Source organism: Miniopterus schreibersii, assembly GCF_964146895.1.
Source record: "Miniopterus schreibersii genome assembly, chromosome: 1".
In the NCBI taxonomy this organism is placed as follows: Eukaryota; Metazoa; Chordata; class Mammalia; order Chiroptera; family Miniopteridae; genus Miniopterus; species Miniopterus schreibersii.
This window is the reverse complement of record NC_138101.1, coordinates 22446275-22467446: the sequence shown is the minus strand read 5'-3', so window position 1 is coordinate 22467446 and position 21172 is coordinate 22446275. Positions and strand designations below refer to the sequence as shown.

General features: G+C 43.6%; 1 protein-coding gene across 1 annotated transcript; it reads right to left on the bottom strand.

The window, feature by feature from the left end:
* Positions 1-9642: 9642 nt before the first annotated feature.
* CHRNA9 (cholinergic receptor nicotinic alpha 9 subunit) lies at positions 9643-18565 on the bottom strand. Its single transcript, XM_081159936.1, has 5 exons — positions 18417-18565; positions 17983-18128; positions 16890-17044; positions 12088-12620; positions 9643-11226 (listed from the first exon to the last, which is right to left on the bottom strand). The coding sequence occupies exons 1-5, from the start codon at positions 18478-18480 to the stop codon at positions 10685-10687; spliced, it is 1440 nt and encodes a 479-aa protein (XP_081016062.1). The 5' UTR covers positions 18481-18565; the 3' UTR covers positions 9643-10684.
* Positions 18566-21172: the final 2607 nt, after the last annotated feature.

Here is a 21172-nt window from a genome sequence, read left to right as displayed (position 1 = left end):
TATTTCATCAAACAGGTTCTTTAACCCCTGCTTACTTTCAACCTCCTCTGGCACTCCTATAATATGAATATTGTTACGTTTCATGCTGTCCCACAGCTCCCTTAGACTGTCCTGTTTTTTAATTGTTTTTTGTTTTTGGGTCTCTGATTGATTTTTTCTATCCTGTCTTCTAATTCACTGATCTGATCCTCAGCTTCCTCTAATCTGCTGTTTATTCCTTCCAAGGTATTCTGTTATGTCATTCTTCATTTCTGACTGGTCATTTTTCATAGTTTCCATATCTTTTTTCATGTTGTTAAGCATCCTTACAATCAGTATTCTAAACTCTATATCTCAGAGATTGCTTATCTCCATTTCATTTAGCTCTTTCTCTGGAGACTTCTCTTGTTCTTTCATTTGGGGCTTGTTTTTTGGTCTCCCCATTTTGGATTTTTTTTTTTTTAGTTTGTTTTTAAGCGTTAGGTAGATCTTCTAGGACTCTCAGTCTTTTTGGAGGGTTTCTGGTACAGGCCAATGTCAGATGCAGTTTGAGACTGGCCCTGAGTACCCTATTTGGAGCTATCAACAACCCTAGGCTTGAGGTCTCCACTGCTGGCACTTAGTGTATTTGGACAGGACCAAAACGCACACCAAAGTCTGCTTTCCAAGGCCCGGGTCCCAAAGCAGATCAGGCAAAGACTCAAAGCAACCTGAGGTCTGCCTCTGCCTGCAGACTGATTAATCTGATTCTCTTAATGAACTTCAGGCTATAGAATCTCCATAGGGTGGGGAGGCTTGTTGTTATCATTCTCTTAACTAGCCTCAGGCTGTAGAAGCTCCTCTGGGCAGGGCTAGGGGCTTTCCAGCAGGGTGGGGCAATTGCTTCACCCCTCAGGCAAAAGCCGAAAATTGTACCCCCGAGAAAGATGTCCTCCATAGTCTGGGGGAATGACTCGGCACTGGAATCCAGACAGGCGTCCCCTGATCTCACTCTGCAGAGCCCACAACCCCAGACTCTCCCCACCCAGCTCCAGTCCACTCCACTCCCCCTCTTGCGGGGCCCCAAGGTGAGTGGCTGCACCTAAAACCTTGTGTGTTGGCTCTTTAGGAGGTGCCTGCAGTCCCAGCCGCCTCTCCCTGGCCGACAGAAACCCGGCTGCTTTTCACAGCCAGATGTTGTGTGGGCACCTTTCTCAGTCCTGGTGCTCTGGGCTGGGGAGCCCAGCCTGGGGTTTAGGCCCAGAGTCCTCAGTGGGACCCCCCAGCTGAGATCTCCCTCCGGCCCTCCAGCTGCTGCCTGGGGGGGCCCAGCCAGGCCTCTCGCGTCTGCACTTCCTCCGGGTCTCTGCGAGGTCTCCCCTTTCCATCCTTGGTTATGGGGGTGCTCTCCAGCTGGTCTTTCAGGATGGTTTTTCTATGTTTTAGTTGTAAATCCAGATTGGTCCCGGGAGAGTGTCCGTGTAGCTTCCACTCAGTCAGCCGCCATCTCGGATCTCCCAATTTCCGTCTTTATATCGCTAAATCATCCTTTTTATTGATATTAGTCCATAATATTCCATCCTGTGAGTATACTATATTTTATCCAACCATTTCTCTGTTGATGGGTGTTAAAAACTTTGTTGCAACAGACATTTTGGGGCATTTATTTTTGCCTGCTGCTGCTCCTATTTCTATGGGCTAAATTCCCAGAATGGGGATTTTGTGGCAAAGGACATACTTTTAATACTTAAAAATGTTGTCAGGATGTATTCCAAAAATGTTATAACACGTCACATTTCTACTTGCGGCATATGAGAGTAGCCCTCCCTTCCCCCACCCATCCCCACCAGCCATAGATGTTCAGATCTTTTTAAATATTTGCCTCCAGCTGGGTGAAAAACGACCTAGCATTTCTTCAGTTTGCATTTCCTGGACTATTCCTTTGCTTTAGCAATTTTTTAATATGTTTTTTAGCCATATTCATTTTTCTGTGAATTTCCTTTTCATATTGTTTTTTCATTGTTTTGATTGGGTTGTTTACACTTTCGATCAGTTTGTAAGAGCATTCTGACTATTAGCAATATAATAGTATATCCAAAACTATCATTTATCATTTGACTCTTTCATTTACTATATTCATTAAACTTTTGTCATATAAAATTTTCAGTTTTTATGTAATCAAATATATTTATCATTTCTTTTATAGCTTCTGATTTCTAGCTTTTTAATAGACTTTATAGTTCCTGGTGTTAAGATGATCTCAATAAATAAGTCATGGCCCGGCCGGGCGTGGCTCATGGGTTAAGCGTCAACCTAGGATCCAGGCGATCGGGGTTTGAATCCCGGTCAGGGCACATGCCCGGTTGCGGGCTTGATCAATGACTCTCTCATCATTGATGTTTCTATCTCTCTCTCCCTCTCCTTTCCTCTCTCTGAAATCAATAAAGATATATTTAAAAAAAAAAAAAGATATAAAAAATAAATAAGTCATGGTGACTATAGTTAATAATACTATATTGCATATTTGAAAGTTGCTAAGAAAGTAGATCTTAAAAGTTTTCATCACATGAAAAAATATTTTGTAACTATGGTGACAGATGTCAACCAGACTTGTGGTGATCATTTCACAATATATACAAATATAATCATTCTGTCATAGACCTGAAACCAATGTAATGTTATATGTCAGTTACACCTCAGTTTTTAAAAAAGAATCTCCTGTGACACAGGTAACCTCCTGTTTTCTTCTTCCCACAACTTTATTGAAGTATAATTAATAGTAAAAATTATACATATATTTAGGTAGTACAATGTGGCTTTTAAGGTATATCAGGTGATGATTTAATATATACACACCTGTGAACTGATTACCACAATCAAGTTAATTAATACATCCACCCCCACACATAGTTACCATTTGTGTGTGTGTGTGCCGAGAACACTTAATTTGAAGACTGTAATCCCTCATTCTGCTAATTCGGTGTATCATGTTTATTGATTTGCATCCTAGGGATAAATCCCACTTGATCATGATGTATGATAATTTTAATGTACCGCTGAATTCAGTTTACTAGTATTTTGTTGAGCAATTTTGCATCTGTGTTCATCAGGGATATTGGCCTATAATTTTCTTTTCTTGCAGTGGTATTTCTGGCTTTGGTATAAAGTTAATGCCTACCTTGTCAAATAAATTTGGAAGTGCTTTCTCCTGGTCCATTTTTTTGTAAGAGTTTGAGAAAGATTGATATAAATTCTTTAAATGTTTGGTAGAATTCACAGTGAAGACATCTGTCCTGCGCTTTCTTTTTTGGGAGGTTTTTGATTAGTGATTCAATCCCCTACTTGTTGTTGGTCATTTCAGATTATCTTTTTCTTCAGGATTTGGTCTTGGTAGTTTGTATGTTTCTAGGAATTTCTTATAGGCTGTCCAATTTGTTGGTGTATAATTATTCATAGTAGTCTCTTTATGAGCTTTTGTAGTTCTGTAATATTAGTTGTAATGTCTCCTCCTCCATTTATAATTGTATTTATTTGAGTCCACTCTCTTTTTTCCCTTGGTTAATCTAACTAAAGGTTTGTTAACTGTATTTCTTTCAAAAAACCAATTTTTGGTTTTGTTGATCTTTCCTATTGTCTTTCTAGTCTTTATTTCATTTACTTTTGTTCTAATCTTTGTTATTTCCTTCCTTCTGCTAACTCTGGAATTGGTTTGTTCTTTTTAGTTCCTTGAGGTATAAAGTTCCTGAGCAGACAGGAGTGGCCCAGACCATGGCTGAGAGGAGCTGGAACCAAACCACAAGTCTGTTTTAGAATCTGGATTTGGACCAAGGTTGGTGGGCCTGCCTTTGAGGACACGGAGGAGCATGTCTCCCATGGGATCCCTGGACAGGCAGGACTGCTTCTGGATTGAAGTTGAAGGGGCTGGAACAGAGTCATAGGGCTGCTTCAGGATTGTGGTCAGACTCAGGAAAGTGGACCTACTTCCAGGGGCACAGATAAGCATGTCTCCTGGTAGGTCCCTAGGCAGACAGGTGTATTCCTGGCCATGGCTGGGAGGGCTGGAGCCCAGTTACAGGGCCATTTCAGGATCTACAGTCAGACTGAGGTTGATAGGCCATACCTCCCAGGTGGGTGTGTCTCCTGTGGGGTCCTTTGGCAGATGGTGCTGGTGGCAGGGACAAGGCAACTGGGGCTACAGTTGAATCCATTGGAGCTGTTTCTAGATCTGTAGCCAGGACCAGAGTTGGTGAGTTTGCCACTAACTAGACATGTGCCTGCCTTCTCAAAATGGCTCTCCTCAGCCTTTGGCTCCACCAGGGTTGTACAGTCTCCTATCTAGATCCCACAAAGGCACTTCCATCTGTGAATGATGCCAAATTACTGTTGCTCAGGGGGAGCACGTGTAGGGGATCTCATTCCACCATCTTGCTGATGTCCTCTTAGTTTTTCTTATAGGATATATATTTTTTTATTTTGTTCTTTATATTTGAGTCTTTAATTCATTTTGAATTAATACTTGTATCTTATTTAAGAGAAAGGTCTCATTTATTTTTTAAATAGCCTTTCCCCACTGATTCAAACTAAGCCTCATGATCATGTATCAGATTCACACATACACTGAGAATTTCTGAATCCTCAATTCATTTTTACTGATTTGGTTTGTTTCCTTGTTTGCCTTTGTCTATGTCTAGCCTAATCCTAATTTGTTGTGCTTATCATGGCCTCCCAATATCTTCTCAGGCAAGTACCCCTCACAGTCTTCTTTTGCAGATTTTTCTTGGTTTTTGGTATTTAGTATTCATTCTTCCATATAAACTTTAAGATTCAAGGTCTCAGGTGAGGATATATGTCTAGCTCAGCCTGCATCACATACCCAGGGTGGGAAGCCAGCTTTGTTCCTCCTTTTTGAACCATCAAATACCAAAGGTCTTATTTCTATCCCTCTTCTCATGATGAAGACCCCAGTTGCTCCCAGAGGTTTCAGACTCTCACAGCAGAAAAGGTCTGATTACTTCTCTTGCAAGAGGTAGTAGGGTGGTTACTTTCTATGCCAAAAAGATCATTTATAGCCTCAGAGTGAACAAAGGAACACCTCTTAGCAGAGCAGCAGAAAAGAAAGCACACGTATACACATTTTTAATCTCTGCTATATCATATTAAGGAAGTTGGACTCTATCCAACTTGTAGGTATTTAGCCATTTAAAAGTTTTAGGTGGGAGAGTCACAGGATCAGTTTGGCAGCAGTGGAGACGATAGAATAAAAGGGGAAGAAACTGGAGACAGGAGGCCCAGTTAAAGTACCACTGCAATAGTCCAGGCAAAAATGACAATGACCTGAAATAAAGCCATTGCTATGGGTATAGCAAGAAGTGGACTGATTAGCAGGCGGAATTGACAGGCTCAGTGACTGGTTTCATGTTGGGTTAGGTAAGGATCCAGAATGACTGCCTGATTTTTAGCCCAGGTGGTAGACTTGGTGTTGGTACAGCTAAATAACACAGAAACACAGGAGGGAGAGTGGACTTGGGTGGCAATGTAGATAATGAACTTAGGTTGGAACATGTTGAATTTGAAGGTCTATGAGACATTCAAGTGGCGATACTCAGTTGGCATGAAGATTATATTGGGTTTGGAGTTAAGCAGAGCACAAGACTGCACAAGTGGTTCTGAGAACCATCAGGATATATATAGTCGTAAAAGTCATGGAGGAGGAGAACTGAGGATGGAACACTAAGGAACATTTACCAGAAAAGGAGGGACTGGAGCCAGCCAGGGGTTCTGAGAATGAGCCATTTAAGAAGCAGACAGTGGTAACACACAAGATAAGAGGAAAAAAGTTCAAGAAGGAGGAAGGAGTCAGCTGTGTTGAAGGCAGCAGAGAGGCCTCAGACGCCTCCAGTGGATTTGGCCATTACCAAATATTGAATTTGGCTAGAGCAGTTTCAGGTAGGTGGGGTGAAAAGGAGCTACGTTTTAAATGTAGAGTGAAGGAATATGCCAGGTGTCTCCCCTTTGTCCCTCCAGATCCATGCTCTCCCCTTCACCACTTTGCTCCCTGTCCCAAATATAAGGCAACATCAAAATATTCCCATGACTCCATTGAGTTTGGCCAGTGGTGAGCCCTGGAGACCGGAGGGGAGATGAAGAGTGTAGTGGTGATAGAGTCCCTCAATTCCTTCCTTACAGAGTCTGCTGCATTCACTCAACCCAAGGTCACAGCTCTCTGCAGTTGGGTTGAGGTAATCACCCCCTTCTGCCTCCTTTCAGGCCTCAGAGTGGTAGTAACTCTGCCCTGCTGGTTCTGGGGGTTTCTACCATCCCTGTGTTTCTCTACATCCTGCCTACACCTTTATAAATAGTTCTTTATTAAACCTCCCTTGAATTATCCTAATCTGAACACACCATCCATGTCTTGCTGGAATCCTGAATGATGAGGGGAGAAACCTTGGCTGGAGACGGTAAAAAGATAGAAATACACAAAGATGGGACAGAGGTTTTTATCATGGGAGTTATTTTTTAAGGGTTGGAGGGTCTTGTGTATATTGGCAAGCTTTTGAAGTTTTTACAGCTAGGATCTACTCCAAAGATGTGATCTGAGAGGAAGGAAGAAATGGGTAGAGAGCTCTTTGTGAGCCTCGGGAGTTGATGACATTACAAGTGGCCTCACCACTGTTGTTCAAGACGTTCTAAAACCTGTGATTCTGGTTTGACCAAGACAGTCCATCTGCCAAGTTTGCCCGTGGCTGGTTTGGCAAGTGTTGGTTTGAGCAATGAGCTGATGGAAAAGTAGACAGTGTGACGAAGGAGAAGGAACAAAGGTCAGGACCTCAATAAACCCAGCACACCTCCGTGCACCAACAGTCAGCCAGTAAATGGAGTCATTGGTGCTTTTAAACTTTGCAAGGCCCTGCCTGACCTGGCCCTTGTTCTTCTATCTCTTCGGGTCACTGATTCCATCGTGCCCCTCTGTCTCTCTGGCCTCCTTTCTCTTTCTCAAATAATAACAAGCTCTGCTCTGCCTCTAAGCTTGAACTCTGTCCTTTCCATTGCCTGCAACCTGGCACTTTCCCAGCTCGTATACTGGCAACTCCTCCCCCTCAGATCTCATATTAGCACCACTTCCTCAGCAGGCCAACTGCCCAATCCAAGCCCGTCCCGCTTTGTTACTCTCCTCCAGCAGGCCCTAGGCTCCTCTTTCATAGCAGCCACGTCTTAAAATTTATTGAGGTGAATTTTATTGAGAAAACCTCCTATATTTTCTTATAAGCTTTTTGTCTTTACATCTAACTCTTTAACCCACCTGGTATTTGTTTTTATACATTGCATAGGATGGGCACCCTGTCACAGTCTGCACCTCTCTGGCATTTTGCTGGACCCTCCTACAGCTCTTCCTTTCGCTCACTCATCCATTCAGCGATTGTTTAATTACTAATGACGGTTTGCTATGCCCTTTAATGCACACAAAGGATAAAAAGAGAATGTCCTTATCACAAAGGGGAAGAAGAAGAATGACAGAGCTTCTGGGCCTAGGCCTGGAGAGGAACTGAATAGACTTGGGGGAGCAGATATATGAAAGGAGAAACGACAGCTTAACAAGGTAAATGCTTTGATGACGCATGATGTTTCTGAGCTCTGGAATTCTGGCAAAGTATGTGTTTCCATTCATTTCACTCTCTCACAGTTTGTATAACACTGTGTTCTACCCACTGAAATCACTTTAACAATTAAATTTTTAAAAAATGTGTTTTTATTGATTTCAGAGAAAGGAAAGAGAGAAACAGAAACATCAGTGATAAGAAAGACTCATTGATCGGCTGCCTCCTGCACGCCCCCTACTGGGGATCGAGCCCACAACCCAGGCATGTGCCCTGACAGGGAATCAAACTGTGACCTCTTGGATCATAGGTGGATGCTCAACCACTGAGTCATGCTGGCCAGGCTTTAACAATTAAATTGAGTGTACATCTTTTTTTTAAGCTTTCACTTTTTTCCAAAGTTCCAAATGTATGTTCAGCTGCTTACTAGATCTCCACCAGGATGTCCCATAAGCATTTCCGTTTCAAGGTGTCCTCAACAGAATTCTTTCCTCCAGAACCTGGTCTTCCTTTATTCTTCATCTCTGCTGTGACTCATTTTCTTATTCCTACCATTTTGGGTCAAGCTTTCATTAACTCTTCCTTGAATTGGTTAAAAAAATGCAAAACAAACAAACAAAAAAACATTCCAACAGATCTCTCTGCCTCTTCTATCTTCTCTCTACAATCTCATAGTCAACCACCACAGTCTTATTTCTGAAACACAAATCTGATTCTCCCACTCCCAATGTTTTCAGGATAAAGTTCATTTTTTTTTTTAGCATGGCTCAATAGAATCACTTCAATCTGGCTATAGTCAAATCTATTCCAAACAAATAATCTAAAATATGGAAAAGGTTATATACACAGAGTTGCTCATTGACCTATATTAGCTTTCTATTGCTGTTGTAACAAATTACCACAAATGTAATGACTTAAAACAATACAAAGGAAAAATGGAAAGATCCCTGGACTTTGTAACTGCGGATTTATTTTTGTGTAGATGAATAATCTCTGCTGTTTAAGTCATGGTCCAGTCGGTTTTCTGTTATTTGCAGCCAAATGCAACTGAACCTATAAAAGTACTTCTGTAATTAAAATAGAGAAGAAAAACTGTCTGATTCCAAGTTACATTTTCCCAATTCCTTATAGTCTATTCCATGAATAGACTAAGGCCTCTGTTCATCAAAGCTCTGCTCACACTCTTTTCCTTAATGCCTTTTAATGCCTACCCCACTTCTTTCTCTGTATAGCAAACTCCTACTCATCCTGCAAAGCCCAGCTCAAATGTTATAACCCCACAAAGTCTTTCCCCAGCTTTCTATTTTGCCCATGCTTCCACGATAGCACTTTTTACACTGTATTGTATTTGCCTATTTTCTTGACTGCCTTCTTTAATGAACTGCAAGCAACATGAACTTCTCTAATGAACTGCAAGCAACTGGAGGGTTAAAACCATGTTTTGTACTTGTTCCCTCCAAGGCTGACATAGCACTCAGTATATAGTAGATGTACAATAAATGTTTTTCAAATAAGTAAACACAAGAATAACAAACAGTGTCTACATGTTTAAACCAAATACCATCCTCTCTTTCCTGGGATAACCCCTGACTTCTCTCTACTTCTGTTCCTCTGTTTGCTTTTAATTGGTAAAAGAAGAGTTGAGTTGGAAATTAGGAAGTGGGTATTAGCAATTGGATCATTTTAATCAAGTGGGTGTTGGGGGGAAATTTGAAAACACATTTTATTGAAAGTAGGAAAAAAGTTGAGAAGCATAAGAAGTAATTTAGGGCAGAAATTCAGAATTCAGAATGAGAATCCCTCAGTCTCTCCTATCCTAAATCATGATCTGCCATGGCTAAGAGCAATGTGGCTTTAGCAGACCTGGCCCGAACTCAAAGTCACCGTCCTGAAGGTTTGAATCCCAGCTCCACTCACCACCTAGTTGGATGCTGAGGAGGTAGGTTACATATGTCCACCTTCCTCTGACACAGTTTCTTCCTCTAGGAAAGAGGTCTAGAAAGACCTGCCTGCCTAACTCACAGAATGCTGTGCAGGTCAAAAGGGATCAGATGCCTTATGCATGAGATTTGCTATAACATCCAATGCACATGTGAATCATGTAGCTTTTTTACATGTAGGAGAAACTCAATAAATGTTTGGTAAATAATTGAATAAATGAATGAGCCCAGTTCACTGACAATCAAAGACCAAATGGAGGAATAACTTCATCTTTATAGTTTATGTAAAACATCACCAACATATATGATATCATCATTACAAAGAAAGCTCTCTTCCCCATAGTTGCTGATCCATAGACTTTCTTTGTGTTCCATTACTTGAGATACAGCTTGAAATGCACCATGCCTGAAAAAGGTAACATCAAGACTTAAAGCACAGCAAGGAATATGTGACTTTTTTTTTTTAATATTTTTTATTGAAGATTTTTCTTCTCTTTTTTTTTAGAGAGAGAGAGGAAAGGAGAGGGAGAGAGAAGAACATCAATGTGAGAGTGAAACATGAATCAGCTGCCTCCTGCACGCCCCCTACCAGGGATCGAGCCCGCAACCCAGGCACCGTGCCCTGACCCGAATGGAACCGGCAAACTTTGGAACCTGATGATGCCCCACCAACTGAGCCACACTGGCCAAGGTGACTATTTTCCTTTTTTAAAAGCATGTTTTAATAGGAACTAAGGGGAGAATTAGTTCATTTTGTTTTAACTTTTGAACAGTAACGTAGTTTGCTTTGTTATTTGCACGGCTAAACGGGAGAGTCATTGTGTGGTCTAGAAGCCAGCCACTTAACACTAGGGCAGGCCGTATGAGTCCTCCTCTATTTCTGTCATAATCCTACCCTTGTGATTTTGGACCTCGAGGTACATGCCCTTGACCAGAATTGAACTCAAGACCCTTCAGTCCACGGGCCGATGCTGTAAGCACCAATCCAAACCAGCTAAGGCAGTACCTATAATATTGATTTCAAGTTAAAAATAAAAAGTAAAGACAACATAATACCTAAATTATAAATTATATATATGTGTGTGTGTGTATTTGTGTATAATACATATATGTATTATATATGACTTGGAAGAATTATTAACATAGATCACAGAAAATTCTATTAATTTATTCCCACATACCAAATGCCCACTAATCTGCTCTTGCTATGATCAAAACAGTCATCACAAACACCATAATGAAAAAAATCCACATGAAGAATCGGTCTATGACTTTTGCAACCTTCTTCCATTCAGTCCCCTTGGAATTGGTGGCCTTGTGGTCTTTGAGGCACTTGGCAATGTATTCGATATTCCTCGTCAGCACTTTGTACCGTGCACAGTAGCTGTCGGCATCCTGCAGGTTCTCACCCGGGTACCTCAGGTCATTCTTCAAGAGTCTGTTCGTTTCCTTCTTTCTGGGAAGGTCTTTGTTCCGTGCTGCTTTCAGATTAGGCTCTGGAAGTTTGCCATAAACCTTCGTGAGGTGGCCCCGCTCCCTGTCGCGGCGGGGGCTGAGGCAGTTCTCGCCCACGTCGTAGACGAACAGGATCCTGGACATGTATTTCAGGATAACCACCCTGGCCCAGTGTGGCACTGGCCGGGCCTCGGCCCCACAGAAGTGGATATTCATCACCATAATGGTCAGGGCAGTGGACGCTGTGATCAAGGCCATCGTGGCTATGTAGTATTTGCCTGAAAAAGATCAACAACCAAGTCAGCTTAAAACCGTCTCCATGTTTGGCTCAAAACACAAACACTTTTTCTAAGGAAGCTATATACACTAGTGGGTACTAGTATAGAACTTTTTTTTTTAGAGAGGAGGGGAGAGGAAGAAAGAGAGATAAACATCAATGCAAAAGTGAAACATCGGTCGGCTGCCTCCTACAGGACTACCACTGGGGATTGAGCCCCACAACCCAGGCATGTGCCCTGACCTGGGATCGAACAAGCAACCCTCTGGTGCATGGGATGACGCACCACTAACTGAGCCACACCAACCAGGGCTAATAGAGACTTTTGAACCAAATGTCCTAGGTTCAAATCCCAGCTCTGTGACTCACTCAACTTGTGGCCTGAAACAGAGTTATATAATCCTGCTAAACCTCAGCTTCTTTCTTTGCAAAATGAGTGTAATAGTAGCATCTAACTAATAGGAATATGGTGAGGCTTAACTGAGGTGACAGTGCTGAGGACTTCTTCAAACAGATGCCAGCCCTCACCCCCGGAGTTTCTAATTCGGTAGATCTAGGGTGGGCCCTGAGAATTTGCTTTTCTAAAACGGTGCTAATGCTGTGGATCTAGGGACCACACTTTGAGAACCACTGCTCTAAACTATATTGCCCCTCACTCTTCTTTTGGGTCAATCTGGAGGCCACAAGACCAGTTTTGTTTCCAACAGCCACATCTGTATTCAGAGGTGTGTCAACTGAAGACACTAAATGAAGTATCTGACAGCCTGTGTCGAGTGTGAAGCTGGACTGATTGTTATAAGTTTAAAGGCACAGATATAACCACAGTCACTACAAAATTAGGCTCAAAGTGTCAGACACTCACCTATCAGAGGGACATTTTCTGAGGCCGGCATGATCTCTGCCACCATGAGCTGAAATACTGTCATGGCCAACAGGATGGTCACTCCCAGGGAGACCTTTTCCCCAGAGGCTGCAGGAAGGTAAAAACTCAGGGGAGCCAGAAAAGATATGAGGACGCAGGGAATGAGGAGGTTGACGATGTAGAAGGAGGACCTCCTCTTCAGGAGGAGCGTGAATGTCACGTCGGGGTAGGGCTCAGAGCAGCAGCCGTAGGAGATCACGTTCTTCACAGCAGGCATGCCGTGGACCTCCCACTCCACGTCTTCAATGAAGTCGGAGAGGTCTCCGCTGTCCAGGGCGTTGAATATGTCCACCTGGTTGCCATTGTAGGTCCAGGAGCCGAAGGTCAGGTTGCACTGCTGGTTATCAAAGGGAAAGTAGGTGACATCCACCACACACGAGCTTTTGGTGATGGCCGGTGCATCCCACGTGATCAGCCCATCATACCGCAGGACCACATTGGTGTTCACGGGCTCGGAAGATTCGTCGTCAGCCCTGGAGGTTAGAGGAGGAAGATGAAAGCAGCTTGTTGGAAGAACTTACCAACTTCCTGCTCCAGACAGCTCATCACCCTGTGCCCATCGCTTCGATGTCTTGGGCAATGGGTCACCATTCTCCATATCACTTTGGTTTGAAAATCTGGCATCAACTCTAATTTTCTTTTCTCCTCTGTCTCCTGTGACTAGTGAGGTGCAAGTTATCTTGGATCCTTCCTTTAAAACATCTCTGCTCTATGTCCCTTCTTCTCTATTCCCAATGCCACTCTCTTGGTCCAGGTATAAGGATTTATAAATCCAGACAGAAAGTAAACCTGTCGAAGCTAAAATCTGAAAGGGAGGCTCTGCTTACCTGATTTTGTTAACTTTGGGCACAAGAATATTAAGATAACTTAGTTGCTGTTGGAAGAGTTGTACATGTTTATTGTAGAACATTTGGAAAACAAGAAAAAAATTCATTCATCCATAATTTAAGAGAGAATTTATTCTGGATAAATTTTCTTTTTGCTTTGTCAACATTTATGCCTGGCATTTTGGGGCGCCAAAGTTTTATTTTCCTTTAGGGAATAACTCTTTCTCCACCATCATTGCAGTGATGGACTATTGATCAAGCTATAATAGGAGCTACGACCTGTCCAGGGACAGCCAGCCAAAGATAACTCTATAGGAAGGGAGCAAGGGAATGTATACCCTGACCTCACTTTCTTTTCTCCCATTAATTGCCCTTTGGTGCTCCCCATTCACCAAACCCAACCAGAAGCCAGAGGGCAAAGGAGCCCACCATCTCAGGGGGAGTTAAAGACATTCCTATGTATTCACTTCATGAGCAATATCTTATTGTTTTATCTCCCTGGTTTCTCTAATCATAGTATTTTGTAGCTCAAAACTTGCAATGGCATCCTATTGTCCACCAGATACTCCCAAGCCTCCTGAGTTTAGTGTCCCAGATGTTCCATGATCTACTCCCATCCCACTTTCCAGCCTGGTGTCTCCCACAGCCTCCTTCACCCACACTCCAACAACCAAGGCTGAAATCCTAGCACACCCTGTGAGTTTCCCTCTTTCCCTCACTCTTTCTTCTAGCTGTAATATTCTGCATGTACAATTCTTTTTTTTAAAAAAATATCTTTATTGATTTCAGAGAGAGGAAAGGAAGGGGAGAGAGAGAAAGAAACATCAATGATGAGAGAGTCATTGATTGGCTGCCTAGCCTGCAACCCGGGCATATGCCCTGACTGGGAATCGAACCCTGATCTCCTGGATCCTAGGTCGATGCTCAGCCGCCGAGCCATGCCCGGCCGGGCTGCATGTACAATTCTAATACATATTTCAAGACTCACCTCCTAAAACATGATTGCATGTCAACTGTAATAAAATTTTAAAATAAATAAAAGTAAATTTTAAAAAAGACCCACCTCTTATGACAAGCCTTCCCTGACTTTCCAGTAGATGAAATGTCCATCTTTGAAGGGCCATGTAACTTTATTTCTATGTCATAAGGAATTTACATTTTTTACCCTGTATTACCATTTTTTACATACATTCCTTATTAGAGTGTTCCTTGAGGCCAGAGACTGAGTTTTAACATCCTAATTTATTCCTCAACAAACTACAGAATGCCTTGACCCAAAGAAAGACTTAACAAAGAAAGGTAAGTAAGTAGGTAAACGGGTTGGTTGAATAATTAGGGCTCATTCTCCTTCAGAAAGGGCCGTGACATCATAGATCACAGAGGGATTTTGGTTCAAAACCTGGTTCAGGTTTTATGACCTCAAGCAAGTTACAGTTCTATCACTCACCTGTAAAAGGAGGCATTGTAATACCTTAAAGTTATTTTTATTTATTAAATTTATTTTTTATTATTTTATTTTTTATTCTTTTAAAATTTTATTTAAGTAAATAACTATATGTATTAATTTCTTATTGCTATTGTAACAATTTTCCACAAACCTAGTGTCTTAAAACAGAAAAAATTTAACATCTGTATAGTTCTAGAGGTCAGAAATCCTAAAATCATGATGTAGACAAGGCTGCCTTCCTCTGGGGCCCTGAAGGATGGCCCACTTGCGAGGCGGCCTGCACTCCCTGGGGCAGGGCTCCTTGCTCCTGTCATTCTGCCCCTGCTTCCCTCCGGCATCTCCAGCTCGGACCCTCCTGTCCCTCATCTGTAAGGACTTGGGTTTACATGGGGCGCCTCGGGGTAATCTCATCTCACATCCTTAATTTCATCACATCTGCAAAGTCCCTTTTGCCATGTAAGGTAACATATTCACAGGTGTCAGGGAGTAGGATGTGGACACTTCGGGGCTGTTACTCCGTCTACCACGCTTGGTCAGGCCCCGACTCTGCCTGACACATAGTAAGCGTCCAACGTGTGTTACCTTCTCTCCCCCTTCCCTCTGTTTCCAACCGGGCCCCATGGTCTCAACTAGAACGTAAAAAATCACAGGGACAAAATTTCAAAATGGGGGTTGAGAGAACAGTATGACCCTAGGAGAACATTTCGCTGGTTTCCCCCTTTTCTTCCCTTTCCCGGGCCACTCAGTGCCCTTCGCAGCCCCTCCTCCCCTTCTGCAGCTGCTCAAAGGCTGAGCTGGGCTCAGCCACCTGGCGCCTGGGCACACAGGCCTTCGGGTGGGGGCTGGGAGAGTCCCAGCCCAGAACTGGAGGAGGGGCCGGTGCAGGAGAGGACGGCGAGGGGCCGCCGGCCTTTCAGTCACCAGAGTGCCCGGCCCCTCGGCGCAGACTTGTCTGTTTACTCAGCCCCGCAATCCATCCCCCTTTCCAGCTCCAGTGCCTCTGTCCTTCAAGTGTCCCCCTTTCCTCTCTTCCATGTTATAAGCAAATCCCCTTTCCTTCCAGGGCAAACTTCCCTTGAGTGCTGTGATTCCTTTCCCCCCAAGTCTCCGCAGGGTTTCGCCTCTCCCTCCGTCTCTCTTAGCCTCTCTGGTCCCGCCAGTCCCTTCCCAGCTTTGTTCCCAAGCCCCTACTACCACCTCCCTTCCTCCCAGGAACCTCCCCAGTCTCCTCTCTTTCCACAGCCTGCTCTCAGGAGTAGCTGATGCCCGCTGCTGTCACTTCCCCATCTCGCTCGCACTCTCCCACTCTGGCTTCTTCCCAGCGTGTTCCCCTTCAAAGGTCATTCATGACTTGCAAAGAGGCAAATCCAAAGAGCTCTTCTACGTCTCTGTCCTGCTCAGCTCTTCCCGCGCATTCTCCACTTGGCTGCTTCCTAGACATCCTTTCTCCCCTGGTCTCTATGACACAGCTCTCTCAGTCCTTCTACCCCTTTTTTGTAAGGGGCCAAAGACTTTCTGACATCTCTACCCCTGACCTTCTTTCCAGGTTTAAGACGTGCCTTTGCAATTTCTGTATTGGTCATTTCCATGTGGATATCCCTTTGTTCCCCCAACGGAAAAAGTCCCCCACCAAACTCATCACCTCTTTTTCCAAACTTGTTCCTCTTTCTCCTTCATTTTCAATCCCATCCAAAAGTTTCGCTGTCCTCTCAATCATCTAGGCCAGTGATTTTCAACCTTTTTTATCCCATGGAATACACAAATGAATTACTAAAGTTCTGCGGCACACCAAAATATATATTTTTTGCCAGTCTGACAAAAAAAAAAAAAAGTATAATTTTGATTCGTTCACACCAGACAGCTATTATGTTGGCTGTTGTCATTTTTAAATTTGACAGTCTAGGGGAAACGATGTCAGTGCCCCTGACTAAATAGTCAGGTATTTCATGTTTTAAAGATTCTTGCATCACACCGGTTGAAAATTGCTGGGTTGGAGTGACTTTGAGACTGGCCAGAAGATGCCAAGAATCCAAGAGAAGTGGAGTTTAGAGAAGGTGGGGGAGTGCGGTGGTTTGACACACATCGCGTTGCTAGCTTAAGCATGAGGGGAAAGAAAGGATGGAGGCGGACGGCAGGTGGCGAAGGTGGGGACAAGAGAAGAGAGCTGATAGAGCCTGCACTTCTAGCCTCCGGAACTGTGAGCTAACACCTTTCTGTTGTTTAAGCCCCCAGTTTGGGGTATTTTGTTACAGTAGCCCTAGAAAACCAATACAGCCCCTGTACAGTTCTTACCTAAAAGGGGGAAAGTAGCTCTAAGCTTTTATGAGTTATTATTTTATCATCTAAGATTTTATGACCATCGTTTCAAGGCCTAGGAATTGATACTTGACTTACACGTGTTTTAAATATTCCTTCTTTATGTTTAAATCCTGTTAAATCAACAAGCTCATTCCTGAGACACTACTGACTTGTTATACAGGACGATGTCCGGCCTCCACACCAGGTCGCTGGGGATCCTGATGGAGTCCAGTCCGTCATACTGGTTTCGGTCCCACGTGAGATACGCATCATGCCAGATTTGGCGGATCCATAAATAGACGGTCAGAATTTGGTTCCTTTCATCCTGCACAATTAACCCAGATAATTTTGTTCAGTGGACACCCCAGCTGAATGCCTTCTGTCTCTAGAACACTTGTCCGTCACACGGAAATTCCAAGAGCACTAATCTATTTTCAATAAGTGAGAGATTTCTCAGTCTACCCCCTTGATTGACTGCCAAGATCATATTTTTTCCTGCTTCATTTAGTGTTCAGAATGTAAAGTGGACAAATATTTAAGTCATCAGATCTTTGCATGTAATCAACTGCCCACATTTCTCCAAAAGTGATCAGCTAGTGATTCATTTGAATGAGAAAGTCAGGAAATATTTATAATAGACAGAAGAAAAGTCTTTTGAGATTCATAACTTTATGTAATTAAACACATATAAGCACTAAATAAAGTATGTCATCTTAAAACACCACCTTTGTTTTTTTAATTGAAATAAAATTCACATAACATAAAACTCACTATTTTAACCATTTTAAAGGGGATTTACATTTTAACCCTTCAGTGGCTTCCAGTACATTCGCAATGTTGTACAACCATCATGACTAATTCCAGAACATTTTATCACCCCTAAAAAGAAACCCTAAGCCCATCAAGCAACCACTCCTTGTTTCCCTGTCCTTTCCACAGCCCCTGGCAACAGATACTCTGCTTTCTGTCTCTATGGTTTTGCCTATTTTGGACATTTCATAGAAATGAAATCATACCATATGTAACACCATCTTTCTTTAGATGATCTAAGACTGTTACTGTCAATGGCCAGGATAGGTAACATTCAGTGAAATTAATTTCGTAGAATGCTTCCTTCGCCTGGTGTCCCCTTCTCTCACCAGCTCGCACACAGAGCTGTCTGTTCTCATTCCCTCTCAGATTCCCAGTTAAAACATCCCTTTGGAAAGCACTCTTAGTTTCATTTAAGCAACATGCCAAGGAGTTCCTGCTTTGTGTACTCACCATGTCCTTAATCTGAGACAGTGTGATCTGCAGTGTGACATTCAGGACCTTATCTGTATCTTCTACTGGACGAAGAGCGTTGGAATAATCCTCAAAAAGGTCATTAAACAACTTCTGGGCATATTTCCCATCTGCTGTTTCTACAACTGCTCAAAAAGAGGGACCTGGATCAATATTCAGTGTCGTGTGTATTTCAAGGCAAAGAACAACAGACTGAGGACTGGAACTGGGGAGGACCCAGCATCAGCTGGGGCCAAGCTTTGGTGGTGAGAGTTTTTTCTACCATGCCCTACCGGGATCAGTGTGAGTCAGTAAGAAGCACAGGACACTTCCCTGCAGTTAGACCACTGGTTCTGTTTCCTGGCCCACCCCACCTCCCACCGAAGAAGTGGCCCCGGTGAGCAGAGATGGTTACCCACCCACCAGTCTCCTACCTCTCAGTCTGGAGGCAGCAAAGTAAATCCAACAAAAGGAGATGCAGGAATGGGGCCAGTTCATCTTTTTTCTGAGCCTCTATAAATTCCCAGCCAGGCAGCGGGTCTTCCACTTCCCTCCCTGAATGGGAAGGGTCTGGGCACAAAGATCCCACTCTGGGGCAGTCTCGGCAGCCGATGGAGAGTTCAGGTTTGCGTTGCACAGAGAGCCCCAGGTCCTGAGATCCCTCCCCTCTGGTAATCGGAGACTGGCAGGGCCAGCAGCTGAGATGCCAGGAGTCCCAGGAGGGTTAGGTCAAGCAGTGCTGCTCTGGGAAGACCATCCCAGTTGGGGGTCCCTGGCCACCCTCAGCAGCAACATCCAGACCAAACTTTTGGGGAAGGAAAGATAGGTGCCCAACACCCTTGAGATTCCATGTGAAAAGAATGGGTACTTTCTACCCCTGCAGCAAGCAGGTTCATCTGTGTCGGGCTGAGGGAAGCTGAACAAGCCAGCCCCCGGGCCGCCATCTGGAAAGGCCCTGTGCACTCTGAGCAGCATTTGAAGGGGGAAAGAGCAGCAGTTCTGTGATCTCCCGAAAAGATTGGCCTTTGGCTCTCCTCTCTGCCTTCTGCTTTCATCCCTGCTCCAGTTGTCCCAGTGGTCATGGGGAGTATGTGTGAGTCTGGTGTGGGGGTGGGGGGTGGCTAGGAGAACAGCACTCACCCCCTTCAGAAGCAGCAGCACTGTGATTTGGACCTGGGTTAGATGGCCAGCCCAAACCCTTTCTAGCTCTGTAATACTGAGCCTTCCTGAACTGGCAGAATATTGTGTCCCCTCTCCCAGAGTTACCAGGATGCTGTCTGCGAAAGCACTTTGAAAATTGTAAAGTATCATGTAAATGTTTGTAATTTTCCCCTTGGATCAGCCTTGCAGATCCAGAATTGCCATATCTACCAAGACACCCAGGGTTTACTAGCCCAAAAAAATGGCTCAGAGACTACTCGGCAAATCAGCATGACAGTGATTCATAAGTAACGATATTACCAAGAATGATATCCCCTCACATTGAATGTTACTTCATATAATTTTACAGCCTTTTCTCAAATGTGATCTAATTTTGCTCCCACAAAAGAACGTCAATTTTCAATTGCCATAGCCTGCCCTCCTCTCGCCTAGGGAAAGAGCCTTGGAAACTCAAATTAAGATCTTTCAGTTGCCTGGAATTAAAGCAAAGAAATTGGATAGCTCTAGTTCCTTAGGTGACAGCCGGCAGATGAGTCACCCTGTCCCTCTTCAGGAATATATCCTCCGAATGGAACAGACACTTAAGCCGTCAGCTAGATGTATTTCTTAATTGCCTGTACCCTTGTGTTGATTGTGAAGACATTATTTTCCTGACGCCCTAGTCTGACTCACCCATCAAATGACACAATTCCTAATGCCCACGCTCGGGTGTCCTTCAACAAACCTCTGCTCTGGGATCTCAGAGGCTGAAGGCACTTTTGAAATTGAATTGAATGTCTCCTTTTCACATGTAAGACCTGAGGCCCAGAGATGCCCAGTCAGTAGCTCTTCCTTAGTTCCAAACCAGAAAGAGAGAGAGAGAGAGAGACCTGTAATGTGGCCCCATAGCTTGCAAGACACTACTGGAAGGAGAAATCCATTGAATTCACTATTTAGAGTTCAACAAGGCTAAAAATCAGGCAGATACGTTTTAGACTGATTTTCTAAAATATGGGCTCAGACAACAAAAACAATCTGAATAAACCTCAGCCATCCAGAAATGTGGAACCTCCTAGGTACACCCCATTTCTTGCACATCCATCGATTTAGGATCGGTCCTTTCTATTGCCATGTTAATTCTGGTTCACAGAGCACTAAACTATTTCAGTTGCGAGGTTCATGATTCTCATGCCAGCAGCTACCTTTCCCCAGCTCATGGATAGAGCTTCTGAACAGCATCTCACCAGTTTGTGCAAAATCACCCCCTGAGGGAGTATCCTCTGGCCAGAAATAAGAAACCCACAGTTCAGAGAATTTCTAGAGCACAGAAATCCTTTCAACATTTGGGAATCAGCAGCCCCTGCCACAATAAAGCAGTCCAGCCATTTCAGATTTGCAGGGAGCCAAATCCTCCCCTATGGACCATCCAGCATTTGTTTATGCCAAATATGATATTAAGGTATTAGAGACATTTCATAAGATCTTAATATTCTTAAACACAATTTTTATTATTTAAGCAATACACGCCTAGCGTAGGAATTTTAGAAAGTATAAAAGGCACAATGCAGAAAAAGGTCACCCAGAAGAACCCAACCAGGCTGAGATAAACAGGGTTATGCAGTGGTCATCTTTTTAAAATGTTCATGGGCTGGGTTGTCATGTCCTTGAGATCTGGAAGGGCACAGACCATGAGCAGAACTCTGTGTTGCTCCATACAGATCATGAGCACATAGAAGTGCTGGGGATGCTTCTAAATACTCTTTTCTTGCTCTCATGGATTGCATTGCAGTTCACATGCAGTCTATCTTGAATGGTCTCCCATCCTCTCCTGTCCCTCTCCCCTCCCCTCTGGGTCCCTGTTCTACCTTTTTTGGTTGAAGCTGCTGAGAACCCTTTGCCCAGTGGGGTCGCATCTCCTGGAGGACCCCAGGCTCCATTCCAGGAGGCTGTATTCCAGTCCCTTAGAATAGATCCCTTCCCTGACAAAGAATCCTAGTGAATTATTCTGCTAAAAGGCCCTCTCCCAGTAGCAGAGGGGAAAGCGTGAGCA